Here is a 17,146-nt window from a genome sequence, read left to right as displayed (position 1 = left end):
GGTAGCAAAACTGCCTCATAGAACGGCGACATTGGGTCCGGCCGGCACGCCCTATGGCTTGGCCAGGCGGCCATGATCCTGCTTTACCTCATTCTCGCCTCTCCTGCTGCGGCTGTGAAGACCTGCTGTGAAAATTTGTTTCCCCGGTCCTTCCTAAACGCTTGTAAGTGTATCTCGTGTACTGTCATAACTTGTGTGTCGCGATCCGCTACCGCAAAGGCTGTTGCTGTTCACCGGCCTCCTCAGTGTCTGTAATTTGCATGACACCGCCTTGGACTACAGACGACGTGCGATAAACGGCATTGCGTCAGATAGATAAGCTGCGGTTCAATGCAGCTCAATCACCTCGCGCAGGATGGGTCAGCCTTGACTACTCGTCCGAAACAATAACGCACCACCGATCCATCCTGATACCAGCCTCCGAAAGCGCTACCTCTGCGAGATAGAGTATACTCCTCACAGCCACATCCAACCTGGATCTTTCTGCCATGTCTCGTACCCATAGTCAGAGACAAAACACAGCAGACAAGATAGCGCACAGCATCGACGCAGTTCCGGCCCGACCATCCCCTCCGACCGGCTTCGGCGGCAAAAGTGGGACCCCGCCAATCCCGCACACCGCCACGACGCACCGAACAACCACAACGGGCGAGCCCAGACCGAGGGCGCACACCAGAGACAGGTCAACCAACAGGGGATTATGGAGCGATATGTCCCGAACAGTTTCCCGTACCACACCACGGCCTGAAACTGCCAACCAGCGCCCAGCTAGCATGCCCCGTGCATGGCTCTCCTGCAGCCTCTTTCATCATTGGTATCCAGGGCCATGTCGCCATCACAGCTACCGCGCTGGCGATCCGTCCTGTGGTCCGTGCCTCGCACTCGATCAAGGGAAATGATCTCAAGATGGAACTTGATGAATTTGAGTGTTCTCTTCACCGGCTGCACTACTGCCCTACTCTCAGTGCCTTTACGCTCTTGCTTTTCACATAATGTACATGAAACTGCCATCCGTCGCTGAGCTGCTAACCTCTCCAACTCCTAGGTGCCGATCGCCATGCACCTATACTTTTTGACTGTGCTACTGATACAGCGTGCAGGCTCGAAATGCAAGCAACCGATGCAAGGCCGTGAATATTGCATAAAGAGCCAGCAGGACCGATGGTCGAGGGGGCAAACGTAAAGAAATGGAAACCAATGACTCCGTCCAACCGATTGACGCCAATGAGCCCAGCGTTCCGTAAAAAGGCCGTACACGGCTACTCCTCCCACGACTGCTTCAGCACGCCCGTGTTATTGAGTCGTCCGATGTTGACGCCGGGGTTGATAAAGGACTGAATGGCAATCTCGCTGAAGCGACGCACAACGTTTGTCGTGCCCCCAGACACCTGCGCCTCCCTGCGGATGAAGTTGCTGGCAACAAACAGTCGGTTCTTCGGTTCGGATTCATCGGCCTGCTGCGGGATCGATGTCTCGTACCCAGGATCGAGTCTCGGCGCCAGCTCACGCGCAATCGCAATCGAGTACAAGAGGTCGCGGTTCTCCTGACCGTCTAGGAGGGTCCTGATTCGATTCAGAGCCGTCTCTCGCTCATCGTGCTTGCTCTCATACGTCGTGTCGGGTAGGCAGAGGAAGTGCGCCAGGTTGTACCAGAATTCATATTCCCGCACGCGGTTCGTGTCGCTGTCGGCTCGAGGCGCCGTCAAGGGGTTGGCCGACATCATGAAATCGCCACGGAGGAGAACGTCGACAACAAAGACCCGGTTGCGAATCTCGACGGGATCGGTTGGTGGCGGAAGAGGGTCATGCGGTCCCGCCTTGGAGAGGCTCGGCGGGACCACAGCCAAGGGAAGAGTTGCCAGTGTCCAGGTAAGACGCGTCTCGAGAACGCCTGACGCGTTCAAGCTGGCGCGGTCGTTGACATGTGTCTTTTCGATACACTTGAGAAAGGCAGCAAAGACGTCCCGCGCACCACGTAAGTCACGGTAGAGATTTAGGGTTGATGGGTCCGTCATCATGCAGCCGAACCAGCGCGTCTCGAAGAAGGAATCGAGTCCAAAAGCGTACACTTCATGGTAGACGCGGGTGATTTCCTTGGCCACCTCTGGTGTAACCTGGCCGTCTCCCTCGGAAGGAGGTGATGGTGCGGGGCCCAGGAGGTCCAGGATTTGTTCAATCTTCATCTTTTTGGCTGAGAGTTTCGCGCGTGAGCCGGAGGATCCAATCAAATCAACAGTAAGGGGCAGGTATAGGCAGGAACGGAAAGGGGCGAGGGAGGGGGACGGCACCTCTCAAGGTCAGGTTGCCGCCGGTCGCGGATTGCTGGCCGGAAGCAAAGTTTGGTGTTGATGCGAGCATGGGCAGGTTCTGCAGCGCAGGATCAATGGCCGTTCCGTAACCGTCCGCTTTGGCCGAGGCGGGAGAATTCAGGGCTGAGTCGAAGTGGGTGCTGGCCGATGGGGGAGGGCCGTAGGAGCTCGGCAGGACCGAAGGCTGCGAACCATATGGGTTGGAAGGCTGCAGTGGTGCAGGGGGTAGTGACGAAGGAACGGTTGGCGTTGAAACGGGGGATTGGTGGTGACTGTTGAGGGCCGGCTGAATGTTTGAAGGTCCAGGTTGTTGTTTGAAGATGGGGTCGTATCCGGCGCAGTCGCGCTTGGACTTTTTGCAGTTGTTGCATGTCGGCTGGGCTTCATCGCACTATGTGAAAAAATAAAGTTAGCATGTTCTTCAGCAAGCATCATGATCATTGTCGTGGTGGGCATCACTCATGAGGCGCATCCAACCCCACCATGAAGATTCGTTTGCCTGGCGCTCGATACTAGCCGCGGATCACTTGCCGAGTGACATCGGATGAACGGACGGGGTGGTTCTCGCTTCGCAGTAGCTCGACATCAAGCGACCGCAAGCGACTCCAAGCGACGTCTCGCCAAAACCCACCACCGCCATACCTCATTCATTCCATTTCCTCTTGTTTCATGAATTCTGGGTGTCCCGACCTCTTTCATCTTCAACTCCTGCTTTCCTTTCCTTTTTTTTTTTTTCCCTTTCGGCTCCTGCCTCCGCATACGAATAAAACGCTGGTCAAGGAAAAAGCAAAAAAGAAAGGAGCGACCAACCTTGATGCGGCGTTTGCGACATGTCAAGCATCCCGTCTTTGTTCGTCTTTTGATTTCCTGCAGAAAAGAATAGTGATTAGCGAGGGATCGATCCTGGGTGGCGACACGTCTCGCCGTCGTATGTCGAGTCAACCCAGTAGCCCAAAACGCCGTACCTTCTTTGGTCCACGGGGACCGCCCCCGTACCGCATGTCGTGCGGGGGGATGGCATATCTTATGTTGTCGGAAGGCAATTGGTAAGGGTTCGGAGCCATTGACATGTGGTTATAGTACGGCATGCCCTGGGGATGCCCCATGGACATGGGCATGTTCATGGGTTGTGGCGGCGCATGAGGCGAGCCATGCTGGTGAGAGTGCTGGTGATGTTGCTGTTGTTGTGGTGGTGGCGGCGGCGGAGGCGGCTGGTGTTGTGGCTGCGATTGTAACGCATCAAAGCTCTTGACGCTCGGCAATGATACTTGAGCACCGGGACTCGCTCGATATGGGTCGATTGAAGCCTGCTGCTGAGGACCACCATATCCGTACGGACCAATAGGCGCGCCAGCGGGAGATCCGTACGTAGTCGGGCTTGGATAGCTCCCTGGCGGTCGGTGAGGTCCAGTAGGGTGTTGTCCATGCGACATGGCGGGCGAGGAGGACGACCTCGCGTCGCCGTTTTGTTGGACAGCGTCGGTTGTCGAGACAGCGTTGGTCGTCGAGACGGTGGCGGCAGGAGGAGGAGATGGAGCGGCGGTCGAAGCAACGGCGTTGACGAGGGTGGATGCGTCAGATTCGGGCGCGGTTGGGGTCGCGTGAGCTGGTGATAGACTCGCAGGAACGTTCACAGGCGTAGCAGAAGTCGGGTTCGTCGAGGGTGCGGTGGTCGTGGGCTGAGACGACGGTTGAGAAGCGGCGGCGACGGCTAGGGAAGGAGGCGTCGAAGTCGAGGTGAGAAGAGGAGGAGAGGTGGGAGGAGGAGGAGGAGGGGCAGCAACGGCGGTTGACGAGGAGGTCGTCGACGCAGAGGCGTCACCGGCAGGCTCTTGAGAGGTGTCGTTTGGAGCCATTTGGGATTTTAATTAGAAATTTTTATGGAGCCACGATTTGACGTCTCGATGGACAAGGGGAAGGGGGCAGAGGAGGCGCGACCACCCCTGAGCCGGGAGGGCGACGGCGGGCAGGCTGGCACGATCGGGGGGTGTGAGAGGGGAGAGGGTTGCGTCCCTGACGTCTATCCCGGTGCTCGTACAGGCACTGTGAGCCGCGGCGGCCACCGGGCAGCGGCGCAGGAAAGGGGGGTTTGCTGTATGCTTGATCGGATCTGTCCTTGTCCAGTCGAGTGGCGCGGGAGCAAGCCCAGGTCGAGTGAGGCCGGGCGGCGGAGGAGCAGGACGACCAGATGCAGGACGAGTAACAGTAAACCAGCAGCAAGCGCGTCGCCTCGCTTGGCCTCGCTTCGTCTCGCGTGGTGCCGGGTGGGTGTGTTGAGTGTGGCAGACGTCCTGGCAGGTAGGTACTGAGTACGGGATGGGATGACTTGGGAGACTGGGGGGGTGGACACGACGAGCAGAGACCGGGGGGGGGGGGGGCTTCTCTCGGCGGAGGACGAGCGCGCGGAGGGAGGTAGTCGGGTCAGAAAGACGGGGGGCGTGTGCGTTGGGTGGGTGTGGTAGGGCGCGAGTTGATTGATCGGAGGCAGATACGCAGGGCGCTGAACGGAGACGAAGAGGAGGGGGGTGGAGGATGTCGAGGAATTGACGAAAGCTCGTTGCTCGACGGGCTTTGCCTCAAGGGGGGGGGTGTGGTCGCGCGCGATGCGTGGTGGTCGAGGTATCTGCACAAATTTTCATGCCTCTTGCAACAGAAGGGGCGGGCGCGCTGAATGAGGGTCCCCTCTTCATCCCGTGGCCGGAGAGTCAAGCCCAGACGCCAACAGGCTGTTTTCCACGCGTGCCCTGCGCGTGAGCAGGCGGCGGCCGGGGTCAGCCAGGGTATACCGTGGACCGTAGGTCGTGGAGGAGGGTGGTCAGGACGCGACAGACCCAGGGGTGTGGCCGTACGATGGGTTGTGGTGGTATCGGTCCGAGTGGATCTCGGAGCTCGAGACTCTTCGACGACAATGCGAGCTTTTAATTCCTTCGGCTGGAATTGAAATAGAGGCAATTGGTTGACGGCCAATGGTTCTGGTCGGTCACGTCCAGTTGTAGGGAAATTTTCTCACGATCGATGTTCAGTGGTGTTGACACCCAAGGGGCAGCACCCACCACACGCTGATGGTCTAATGTCTCGCGCGCAGAGAGAGGACAGGAGGAGGATAGAGCCACCCACGTTCACAGGCAGCCGCGCGGAAGGAGAAAAAAAAGAGGCGCGAACCCAGATCGGGCTTGGCCATAGCTCCTTCCCCAGTTGGAGATATTCCATTTCGTTGGGCCTGAGGTACCAACCTAAGGTACACCTACCTACCTTACCCTTAGGTGAAGGTACTAACCCTGGCGGTCCGGGGGGGGCGCGACCGCGGGACCTAAAGGCCTAACCTGGCAGGACGTACCTACTGGCACCTGCCCAAGGTGCCTTTTCAGCGGTGCCTTCCGCTGTAGGGTTGCCGGCCTCAGCTGTCGCTGCCCACTCGCACCTGCCACCCTCGCCAGAAGAACAGGCAGGAAGGAGCCAGGAGCCAGGGGTCCTCGGGCTGGGGCTAGGCTTGGGGACTTCTGACTAGGTGTTCTGTTCTGGCTTCCCTGCTCTCGCCTCTCTTCTCTCTTCGACTCGCTTGACAGGTCCAAACGGCCCGCGTTACCCAGCGGGCATGCTACCTCTGCTTTTCAGCATCATAGGCCTGGGTCAGACTGACTCCGACCAAACCAACCACACGTCCACTCTGGTCCATCAAGATCTCGCTGGTGAACCCATGCGCATGTCCCCATTCAAGAGTCGTGTGCAGCTTTGGCACTGGGGCTCACTCCCTGGACTCCGAGGCCAGCCCCCAACATCTCGCAACGTCGGTCAAAGCTCCCGCCGCGGCAGATGGTCTTCGTCTCCATAGGCTGCTCGTGGCACAAAAGACATCCTTCACTTGCCATGCGGCGCGGGCGATGGTAAGGGAGGGAGGCGGGGGCAAAGGGGACAGCGCCCGTCCACAGATCTGGTAATGTCGTCGGACCAGGACAATGCCGTTTCCGCCTGATGCGGTAGGGACGCATAAGGTACGCAATGTCATGGACGACGACAACGACGTCGGCGCCCACACGACACGACGGGCAACAACAAAGAAAAGTATCGTCACGAGTCATTTCCAGCGCGATATGGCGGCAGAAACCTTACGTAACCCGGGTTCGCGGATGTCCTATTCCAGCGCATCGGCCTTGGCTAGGTCCTCCATCTTGTCATTTCAATTTGGTCAAATTTCCCCCTTTGAACTGGTCGGCCGAATCCAGCAGCCCCTCGAGGTCGTATCATCTTGATTTGCATGAACTGGGCACCGCTCTATAGACTTTGTGCAGCAGATCATTGAAGCGCTTTGATGCTTTTCGCCGACATCAAATCTCCAAAACGAGCTCTCACAGACAATAGTTGATCACAACCCGGCAAACAAGCAAAGCCTCCGAATTCCCCGTCCGAGCCACTCGTCTCTTTGTCTTGTCCTGCATTGCTTTGCATGCATCTTCGTCATATCGTGCAGTGCAACCCTAGGTTTCCCGGATGGATGCCTGCTTTCCTGGTCTACTGTTCTGTAATGTACTGTGCCACCACATCATAGCCTCCAGCCTAACATGCGTACCTTGAACCCTGCGAATCGGCATCATTCATGCACCCTAGCTGTCGTCTGGCGATCAGGCAGCACGAGTCACCCATGAGCGGGCTTTCGGGCCACGGCGAGGGCGGTCGCAAGCTGGCGGTCGATTTTGTACTCGGTACATGACCTTGAGCCCCTCTCTGGGAGGAGAGCAGTAGACGTTGGACCCCTGCAAGGAACGACGGGAGCCTTCTCCTGGAACCCTCATCCAGGCTCCGGACGCCATGCCATCTTAGCCTACCTAGGGTCAAAGAACGCTGCTCTCGCAGTGGCAGCAGTGGCAGTGACAACGGCCGCGGCCCCTTCGCAGTGCGACGCAGCATTCGCTCTTCATTCAAGCCCCATTCGGAAGAGAACACTTGTCCTCGGCGGTGCTTCCCTGGCCATGTCGCGATCGTTCGCAGGGGAGACTCGCCATCTCAAGCAAGTCTCTCTCAGAACAGCGCGGACCACCCGTTCGACAAGGACGGGAACGGGAAACACGGTCGCCTGGGGCCTTCTTCCGAGGTTTCAAAACGGCATCCAAGCCGCCGATTTCAATCTGCCTTCCGTCACCGCATATTGCGTCCCGAGCCACACATCGTGAAGCGAACGCAGGGTACGGCACGGGACAGCGCAGCTCGGCCTGGGTCGTAGCGTGGCAGCTCGGCATACGATGGCAACCTCACTACCGATACCGACTCTGCGAGTCTGGTCAGTCTTCCCCGCTACGGGTTTCTAGGCGACACAAACATTGGGGGCAGGCCCGTCTCTTCTCATGGGTAGCGAGCGCATGACGACTAGACTCGTACCCTTTGTGTCGAGATGTGATGAAGATTCAAAACCTGGAATATGCCGATGGTATGTCTACCCATGCCCCTCAGCGGACCAGAAAGACGACATCCCCGCACGAACTCTCAGGCGTCGCCTTGGGGTGGTTAACAGGGGTATCCAGGCCCTGGGAGGCTCATCTCCAACAGTCTGTGCAACTTCATGCGCGCCGTCAGCCAGTCTTGGGGTTGGAATGCCAATCGCGGACCAGCATCACCAGTCGGAAAACAAACTATGCATTGCCCTAGAGGTGCTCGCGCAGGAAAAGCACGCATAACACAGTATGATATAACCTGTCGGCCTCGTCATGACCACACCAGGTGGTCGACGGCGGATCTCCCTAGGCACTCCTTACTGCCTCTCTCACTCTCACATCACGGTCTCACGCACCGGGAGCATGACCCGTTATCGCCGGCAGCTCGGAGGAACCTCCAAGAGAGCTGCTCAATTCCATGCTGGCCCTCGAGGCTTACCTGCCCTGCCCTGCTGTCATACACCTTAGGTTTACCCTCCTCAAAAAGACGCCTGGGGCGGTCAGCCAAGCTTGAGGCGATTTCGTACTGCGAGTCGCCCCGGCGATCGATCTACGGGGTGAGGGGGCAAGAGGGGAGGGACCGCTGACGTCTGGGGGGCAGGCCTTCCCCCCTCCCCCCCAACCGTTCCCGTCTCTCCGAGCATTTGCACTGTTCTCTGCCCATGTTCCTTGAGCCATCCATCTCGCTCCAGGCGACAGATTCGCGAGCCGCCCTTTTTCAGCTACGCAGCGACAATCCGAGCTAATTACCAGCCTTTTCCAAGCCACAATCCATGGAGAAAGCTGCAGCCCATTGATGGGGGGGGGGTCTCTTCCTTGCTGGTCTAGTCACATTGCTCGTCTGGCAATACCACATCGAGCCTGCCCTGTCTGTCCATGACGGGGAGGGGCGGCCGGTCCATGCTGTCCTGGAAAAGCCTGGTAACGAGGCCGTGCAGTGCAACCTCGTCAGTATTGCCGCACTCCAACTCGCCATGATACCACCCCGTACCTGACGATCATTTCCACTTTGGCCCCTTTCTGCAGCCTCTCCTCATGATGATCAGCTCGCTCGTCTGTTTGCTAGCCGGCGCCCCGCCGATGGATGGCACCCAAGATTCAAGCCAACCGAGGAGCCAGTCGAAGCTTTTTTTGGTGCGCTGAGCCAGCTTCGCACCAGCAAAATGGCCCCCCTGAGTGTTGCTCTCGAATCGTGCTGAGTCGAGCGACGGGCTACGTCTGGGTTGGCACGGCACGGCTTTTGAGCGTAGCCAGAGACTCGGGTCCCGGCTGAAGTCAACGTGGCTTTTAGCCTTATGGTCACATCTGCCCGGAGACCAGTTGGAAGCCAAGGTGAGGTCACACGGGGACCCGGATGGGATCCCTACGTGCCGGTTTGGCAGGTGAGTTTGTTGCCGGGATGCTTCAGCTCAACGACTTGTCTTCTATTCTTGGAGCATTGTGCGGTGTGCTTTTTGACCCCAAACCTATCGAACTTTGTCAAACCCACAGTCTATCCACTCCAGTCGTCAAAGTCCGGGATGTTTTCTTGACGAAAGACCTCCCCAACGCTGCCGAAACCCACATCCGGCGCGTCAAAGGGCCAAGGCTCGCCTGCGCCGCTGGCAAAAAGCGCAAACATGGCACCCTCGAAAACCGAGTAACCCTGGCCGTTGGCCATTTGCCTGGTCTCGAATTGCTTTAACCAAGTGGTTTCACTATTACCGCGTGCGTACCCGAGGGAATAGACGAAGGGGCTGGCGTCGATGTGTAATACGAGATCTGAAGGGATAGATGTTGTGTTGAGAGCCCATTCGGTCGACTGCTAGCTCGTTAGTCTCAACATTGCATGACAGGCTTTCCCAACTGCGTGGTAACTTGCCACGGGCCTTGTCGATGGGCCAGCCGACTTTGGCAGCATATCCGTGTAAACACATAGCCCTGTTGCGTTCCAGCAGCCACGAACTCCAATGTCCTGGTGCGATACATCACTCAGATATGCCGAGATACCCACCTGCTGTCGTGGTCCGAGAACGCCCGTAGTAGGCAGCAGTGTCGCCGAAAACGTCATGTTCAAGGACGTTTGCTTGTGGAAGAGTGCTGCGGGGACATCCCGGTCGCTGAGAGTGAAGACGTTTGGGTGGAAAACGAGGCCGCCCGTCATCTTTCCACCAGTGCTGTTGCCCGCCGCGCCGAGGAGACGATAGTTCTCTGTATATGGTGTTCGGACCTGGTACCAGCTGAGGTCGAGCTTTGCGCCCTCAAAATTTTCGATCCAAGGCTTCCGAACAACGTTCCCCTTTGTGAACTGGCTTGGCGAAAGGTACCGTCCGCCGTTCATGGTAGGCCATCCATCGGCCCATGTCACATTGACGAGAAAGGCCTCACGCCCTAGCGGCGAGGCACCTTTGACGTTGCGCCTCGCGAGGAGGGAAGCAAACCACGCACCACCGGGCGTCTCAGTAAAGGTCGCATGTCCCGTGGACTGAATAGTCAATGTCTGGTCTGCTCCGTTATAGATGAGAGGGTTATTTGGCGCTGCCTCCCACGGCCCCTCTGGACTTTTCGACCTGCCGATGGTCGCCCGGTGTCCGGTACTCGTCCCACCTTCGGCGAGCAGTAAGTAGTACCACCCCTCACGCTTGAACATTTTGGGGCCTTCTGGCCGAGATTTTGCATCATGCGGCAACGTGCCATTCCATGTGTTGAAGTATGGGCCGGTACACTTGCCGGATCGAAGGTCAACCTCACACTGGGTGATGCCCCATACGCGGTCGTGGTTGTTATTCGGGCCCATGAGGAGAAGGTACGTTTTTCCAGAGTCGGGGTCACGGAACAGCTCCGGGTCGATGCCGTACGGTTCCGCCCAAACGAGGTCCGTCCACGTCTCGAGATCCTCCGAGGACGTCCACCAGATACGCGGCCAGGTGCGGTTATCGGGATCATCGCCCCAGCGCGTCATCGAAGTGATGTAGAAGCGGCCATCGATGTGCGAAAACCCAGGCGCCCAGACACCTGTTGAAAACGAATCCTCAGCATGAAAATTCTCCTCGAGGACATGGGGCTTACCGTTGCCGGAAGAAATGCCGTTGAGCTGGAGCTGCTGGGGTTCCTGGAGGGCATGCGAGACGAGCTCCCAGTTGGCGAGGTCTCGGGAGCGATAGATGGGCACGCCGGGAAAGTACGTGAAGGATGAGACGGCAATGTAGTACGTGTCGTCCACCCGGAGGATGGCCGGGTCTGGGTTCCATCTGGCAGCGGCCTGGTTAACCGGCTGTATTCAGTAAGACTCTGGGGCTTTTGTCGTCCTACCCTGGGAGTATGGGATTCTTGATGGCCGAGACGACTGTCCCCGCCAGCAGGATGGCATTTGCATATATGGGCTTCATTACACTGACGTGGCGCGGATATCACAAACGGTGCAAAAAGACACCGTTCACAGGATGACGTCTCATATTAAAGCATATCATGATAGTCCCGGAAGGGTGGCGCCCGCCCAACATTGTAATTCTCCGGCGACGACAGTTCTGATCGTCTCTCTCTCCGATGTTGTGCATGGAAGCGGTCTTCTTTCCCAGACGGGTGATGCGGAGAGGGCGGGCACGGAAGGAATTGGCTGCGGATAAAGACGTCTGCCGATCATGGGCGTGGATCGAGAGAATCCTGCTCAGAACAAGTTGCAACCCAACGTCGGTTGCAGACTCCGATTCATAGGTGGAATCGCATTCGACCGTGAACATGTGCATATAGGAATCCGATCTTCACCCGTGCAGATTGACTTTGCTGTCAGACTCTGCGGGGGAAGGATTAGGAGGCGATCAACCGAGGCTGTATCCAATGCTCACGTGGACGAGTGTGAGTGAGCATTTCAACATGGCTGAACTCGCTCAGAGTCAGAGGCACCGTTTCTTTTTTTGACATTGCCAACCGTGGATTAAGATACCACAACAATGGTTGAAGGGTCTCAATATGCTGAAGCGGCTGTTGTGCAAGGTTTGCTGCCCCTTTGGCGACTGTATGACCTTCGTCATACTTACCAGATGCCTGGTGGCTTGCCATGACTCTCAAGATGAGTTCTTTGGCGGTCCATCAGAATCAACAAGTAGAAGGCAAAGTCGTGTAGACAGTAGAATGATACAGCAGGACGCTAGGAGCATGTGGTTATCGTCGGATCCTGGTGTTTGGAGGGCCAACCGACAGTGCTAAATCATGGCAAGGGGTTGTCACATTATCGGGAATTTGTGATGCATGCGAGCGGTCCTGATACTTTCGCTGCACACCATGGTTAGATTCGAAACTTTGAAGCTTCGTAAAACGCCGAGAAGAAGTCGAATGTAAGATCATGCAGCGCAGGCAATTATCGAGTAATTTTGGCCCAGGACGCTATTGGAAAGCAAGGTAGACTGCAAACAACTCTCGGCAAGTAACGCATGCCTCCTTGGCCTGTAGACGAGGCCAGAGGCTTCTCTACGCGACATTGTGTCATGCTTTGTATTTGATATCACGTATCGAAGTGAGATGCCCGCCAGAGGAGTGGAGTTAGACGTGACGATTTCAGAAGCATTATCAATACCTTCTATATTCTATCACGATTAGGCGCAAATGTTCAACGCGAGGTATTTACTAAAGCCGTCTTTGTTGTCGGCTGGATGCGTTCAGAATCTCGGCTCATGCTCCCATCTCTTATGAAATAAGACTGACGATGCCATTTTCTCAGGTACGGTGCTGCATGAAGCGCAGATGGCTGGCAAAGGATCACTAAGCAACCAGCCGACAGGCGCTCTCAGTGGCCCCACCAGCCAACATCCACCAACGGGAGAGACGTCATTGGGCCGCGGCAGCTCCAGGGAGCTCTCGGTCAGTATCGAAGTCATCATCATCCGCCATCGCGCCACCGACTTGTCCACGCACACGGAGCATTTTTTGTGACCTCCAGGCACCCCATTTGCATACGGAATAGTCACGGCCGACACTGTCAAGCTGGCGGGCATTTTCTGGAAGACGGAGCCGGCTCGTACTGCTGGCGTGCGCCCTCCATCACCACAGGTCCATGACACCATGACACAACCACAGCCGCGTCCGCATTTGACGCCGCAGTTCTGCTTCTCCTCGGGCACACTCCGCGGTACGTCTCCCATTGCCGGCGACTTTCAGGATTGATGTTCTTATGTCGCTCTACGAGCCCTCAGCACCATGCTGACAGTCGGCCAGACTTTCTCAGGCTGTCGCGCGCCGGCATCGACGACGCGATCGGCCAGAACCTCAACGCCCTCGTGACGCCCTCCCGCGCAGGCTTCGACCCTGCGTCCACGTCACAACGGACACCGAGATCGTTCGCCCGACAGATCGACCCACACTCATGCCAACGGTTCAAGGAGCAGGTCCTCTTCCCGTCGTGGCAGGCGAGGGCCGAGGTGCTGCATTACTGCGGTGTCGTTGCGACGTCGCCCGATCCCGACGATCCCGAGGCCATGCTCCGACAGGTCGAGGCTGCGAAGAACCAGGAGCGTGTCGTTGACGAGCGCTTGGACCCCTACTCGGGACGCTTCTTCCCGCGGGAGCCCCGGACGGAGAAGCTGGCGCTCCTCATCCGGCAGGAGAAGGGCGTCGAGAACATTGTCCGCACGAGGAGCTGGGAGATGGTCAAGCAGCGCTGCGGGGAGTCTGCCGACACGTGGGAGGAGGCCTTTACTACGTGGAAAACGAGGCTGCCCAGTGAGAGGACAGAGGGCCATCTGCGGTGACGACGTGGTGAGAAGAAACGAGAGCCGTCTTCTCACATGTACACCACTGTATCTAGCATACTGTAAAGATAGATCATCTCAGCCATCATTCGACCCCTTAGCCTTTCGTGTCCTACATCATACATCACCCGCATGCTGCAGTTGTGCGTGACCAGCCTTGTGCTGTGCCAGTCATCAGCCGCCGCCACCCCGCCATGAGATGCGCAGCAGCGGCAATTGGCGCCAAGCGCCCGCCGCAGAGCGGGACCCGCCCACGAGGCCAGGGCGGGCCCAGAGCCAGATTGTGCCGTACCCGAACCATCGAGTGTGTTAGTTTTGGTCTGACGACTTGCTTCTGCCAGCATCCAACCCCTTCATACAGCTAGCTGCACCGGTTTGTCGCAAGAGGCAGACCATACGGCCCCACGCCCCAACACAGCATAGCAACACAGCAGAAGCTACTCAGAGTGTCCCTCCAGCTGCCACAGCCACCACAGCCTTGCTACCTTCTGCCCAGGTGTCCCGTGCCGCCTTGTTGCGCCAGTAAGGTACGCAGACTCTGAGCCCGCTGCCTTCAGTCCTCGCGTGCTCACCAGCTGACGTGCCCCAGGTTGTTTTCTATCCTGCTGCTTCGATCCAGACAGACGCAGACGGACGCAGAAGACGCAGACAAGCGACCGACCGCCTTTCACAATGCCTCAGCCGCTGCCGTCAAAGGAGGCGTCCCTCTTCCGGACCCTCGTGCGCAACTACGACGACAAGCAGTACAAGCGTGGAATTAAGAATGCCGACATCATCCTCAAGAAGCACCCCAAGCATGGCGACACGCAGGCCATGAAGGCCCTCATCCTCAACTCGCAGGGCAAGACGGACGAGGCCTTTGCGCTCGGCAAGGTCGCCCTCATGGCCGACATGAAGTCTCACATTTGCTGGCACGTCTACGGCCTGCTGTGGAGGGCCGTCCGCAAGTACGACGAGGCCATCAAGGCGTACAAGCAGGCCCTCGCCATCGACCCCGACTCGGCCCAGATCCTGCGCGACCTCGCCCTGCTGCAGATGCAGACGCGCGACTACCCGGGCTACGTCCAGAGCCGCATCACCATGCTGCAGGCCAAGTCCCAGCTGATCCAGAACTGGACCGCGCTGGCCGTGGCCCACCACCTCAACGGCGACCTGCCCGCCGCCGAAAAGGTCATCAACATGTACGAGAGCACCCTCAAGACGACGCCGTCGAGCCGCGACATTGAGCACTCCGAGGTCGTCATGTACAAGAACAGGCTCATCGCCGAGCAGGGCGAGTACGAGCGCGCCCTCGAGCACCTCCAGACCGCCGCCAAGTCGAGCCTCGACAGGCTCGCCGTCATGGAGAAGCGCGCCGAGTACCTCGCGAGGCTCGACAAGAGGGACGACGCCGCCGACGCCTACCGGGCCCTCATCAACCGCAACCCCGACCACACCGAGTACTACGCCAAGCTGGAGGGGACCCTAGCTCTCGACTCGACCGAGGCGAGGAAGCAGATCTACGACGACTTTGCCGCCAAGCACCCGCGCTCCGACGCGCCCCGCCGCCTGCCGCTCAACTTTCTGACCGGCGACGACTTCAAGACGGCCGCCAAGGCGTACCTGACGTCGGCACTCAGCAAGGGCGTGCCGTCGACCTTTGCCAACCTGAAGCACCTCTACTCGGACGCGTCCAAGAAGGAGACGCTCGCCGCCCTCGTGCACGACTACATCAAGTCGGACGCCGACAGGCCCGCCAACGGCGACGCCACCAAGGGCGAGGCCGCCGCCCTGTACTACCTGGCGCAGCACTACAACTACCACCTCAGCCGCGACCTGGCCAAGGCCATGGAGTACGTCGACTTGGCGATCGAGAAGGTCCCCAAGAGCCTCGAATTCCACATGACCAAGGCGAGGATATGGAAGCACAAGGGCAACCTGGAAAAGGCGTCCGAGTGGATGAACCACGCGCGGTCCCTCGACACGCGCGACCGGTACATCTGCACCAAGGCCGCCAAGTACCAGCTGCGGAACAACAAGAACGACGAGGCCATCAAGACCATGGGCCTCTTCACGCGGGCCGAGACGGTCGGCGGCCCCTTTATGGACCTCATCGACATGCAGGCCGTGTGGTACATCACCGAGGACGGCGAGGCGTTTGCTCGCTCGGGCGACGAGGGCAGCGCGCTGAGACGGTTCGAGCTCGTGCAGACCATCTTCGACACGTGGGTCGAGGACCAGTTTGACTTCCACGCCTTTTCCCTGCGCAAGGGGTTCATCCGTGCCTACGTCGACATGCTGAGCTGGGAGGACCGCATCCGCGAGCACCCCTTCTACTCGCGTGCCGCGCTGGACGCCGTCGCCATCTACCTCAAGCGGCACGACCGCGCCGCCGCCGCCGCCGCCAACGGGGATGTCAACGGCGCCGATGCCGCGGAGCGTAAAAAGGCCGCCAAGAAGGCCATCAAGGAGAAGCAGAAGCAGGAGCGCGAGGCGGCCGAGCGCGCGGCCAAGAAGGACCCCAACAAGGGCAGCAGCGCCAAGGAGGGGGCGACCAGGGAGCTCGAGGACCCCTCGGGCCTCAAGCTGCTCGACGCCGAGCCCCTGGCTGCCGCCATGAAATACGTCGCCCACCTGTTGCAGTTCAGCCCCAAGAGCATCGACGCGCAGCTGGCCGGCTTTGACGTGTACCTTCGTCGGAGTACGTATTTGTCCCTTCCCCCCCCCCCAAAGCCTTGTCCCCGTCATGTAGCACGCAGCATGATGCTAACATACCCGCAGAGAAGTACGTGCTCGCTCTGCGCAGCCTCAACGCCGCCCTGTCGCTCGACGCGTCGCACCCCAGGGTGCACGAGCGCCTCGTCGAGTTCAAGCACACGATTGACCCCGTCATCGACTCGCTGCCGCCCAAGGTCAAGGAGGTCATCGCGTCCGAGTTCAAGTCGCCGGCGTCGGACGTGTCGCAGTACAACGAGGAGTTCCTCCGCAGCAACAAGTCGAGCCCCGCCCACGTCATCGCCGCCATCAAGTCGCGCAGGGTGCTGGGCGCTGAAATGGCCAATGTCGAAAAGGACCTCGCGGCGACGGTCGACCTCGAGGGCCTGACGTTTGAGCAGGCCGGCGAGGTGCTCGAGCAGCTGCGGTTCTGGCGGAGCGGCGAGGCCGACAAGTTCCGGGCGGGCGCGCAGAGCCGATGGCCCGAGGTGACGCTGTTCGCTTAGAGAGTCCCTAGGCATAGGTCGTGTCTTTTGGCTGTCGTCAGAGAGGCGCTCGGCACGGGGTTGGTGGGGGGGCGGCTGCTGGCGTGCTGCTCACGACGCGGTGCGGCAGGACGGCCGGCTTCGGGAAAAAAACGTTCGAAACGTATTCATGATGGCATCTCCCGCGCGCGGGCTGCGTGCTCGGCTGCGGAAGCAGCCACAGCGAGTGTGACTGACCTGAGAGAAGAGGGGGGGGGGTTGGGGGGGGTTATCCTGGGATGGACTGGACAAGGAGGAAAAGAAAAGCGAGGTGACGGTCTAGAGGGTGCTTTAGATGGTACATAGATCAAGAGCACTCGTTTCAATTTCATTTGTTTTGCTCATTCGTCTCGATCTGATTTGTCGCTATCTTTTCAGACTTATGTTCCCTTTGCTCAATTTTGTCGAGCGTTCACCGTAGCTTCTGCTCCAGCTTTTGCCGTCACCTTCCGCACTTCCGCAGCCCCCCC

The 17,146-nt window shown here is 58.7% G+C and overlaps 4 protein-coding genes across 4 annotated transcripts; 2 read left to right on the top strand and 2 right to left on the bottom strand.

The window, feature by feature from the left end:
• Window positions 1-1,259: 1,259 nt before the first annotated feature.
• On the bottom strand, window positions 1,260-4,165 carry D7B24_004056 (uncharacterized protein; the record flags this gene model as incomplete). The annotated part of the gene is made up of 3 exons (XM_028638233.1): window positions 1,260-2,191; window positions 2,289-2,700; window positions 3,275-4,165. 3 exons carry the CDS (start codon window positions 4,163-4,165, stop codon window positions 1,260-1,262), a joined length of 2,235 nt encoding a protein of 744 aa, XP_028490407.1.
• Window positions 4,166-9,227: 5,062 nt separating this feature from the next.
• D7B24_004055 (uncharacterized protein) lies at window positions 9,228-11,103 on the bottom strand (the record flags this gene model as incomplete). Its single annotated transcript, XM_028638232.1, has 3 exons — window positions 9,228-9,536; window positions 9,681-10,965; window positions 11,027-11,103. The coding sequence occupies 3 exons, from the start codon at window positions 11,101-11,103 to the stop codon at window positions 9,228-9,230; spliced, it is 1,671 nt and encodes a 556-aa protein (XP_028490406.1).
• A 1,669-nt stretch (window positions 11,104-12,772) lies between these two features.
• Window positions 12,773-13,458, top strand: D7B24_004054 (uncharacterized protein; the record flags this gene model as incomplete). The annotated part of the gene is made up of 2 exons (XM_028638231.1): window positions 12,773-12,839; window positions 12,926-13,458. 2 exons carry the CDS (start codon window positions 12,773-12,775, stop codon window positions 13,456-13,458), a joined length of 600 nt encoding a protein of 199 aa, XP_028490405.1.
• A 672-nt stretch (window positions 13,459-14,130) lies between these two features.
• On the top strand, window positions 14,131-16,658 carry D7B24_004053 (uncharacterized protein; the record flags this gene model as incomplete). The annotated part of the gene is made up of 2 exons (XM_028638230.1): window positions 14,131-16,138; window positions 16,219-16,658. 2 exons carry the CDS (start codon window positions 14,131-14,133, stop codon window positions 16,656-16,658), a joined length of 2,448 nt encoding a protein of 815 aa, XP_028490404.1.
• Between the last annotated feature and the right edge of the window lie 488 nt (window positions 16,659-17,146).

Source organism: Verticillium nonalfalfae (assembly GCF_003724135.2).
Source record: "Verticillium nonalfalfae strain VnAa140/NRRL 66861 chromosome Unknown scaffold_223, whole genome shotgun sequence".
NCBI classification, from domain to species: domain Eukaryota; kingdom Fungi; phylum Ascomycota; class Sordariomycetes; order Glomerellales; family Plectosphaerellaceae; genus Verticillium; species Verticillium nonalfalfae.
Note: the sequence above shows the minus strand (reverse complement) of the source record. Positions and strands in the feature narration are given on the sequence as shown.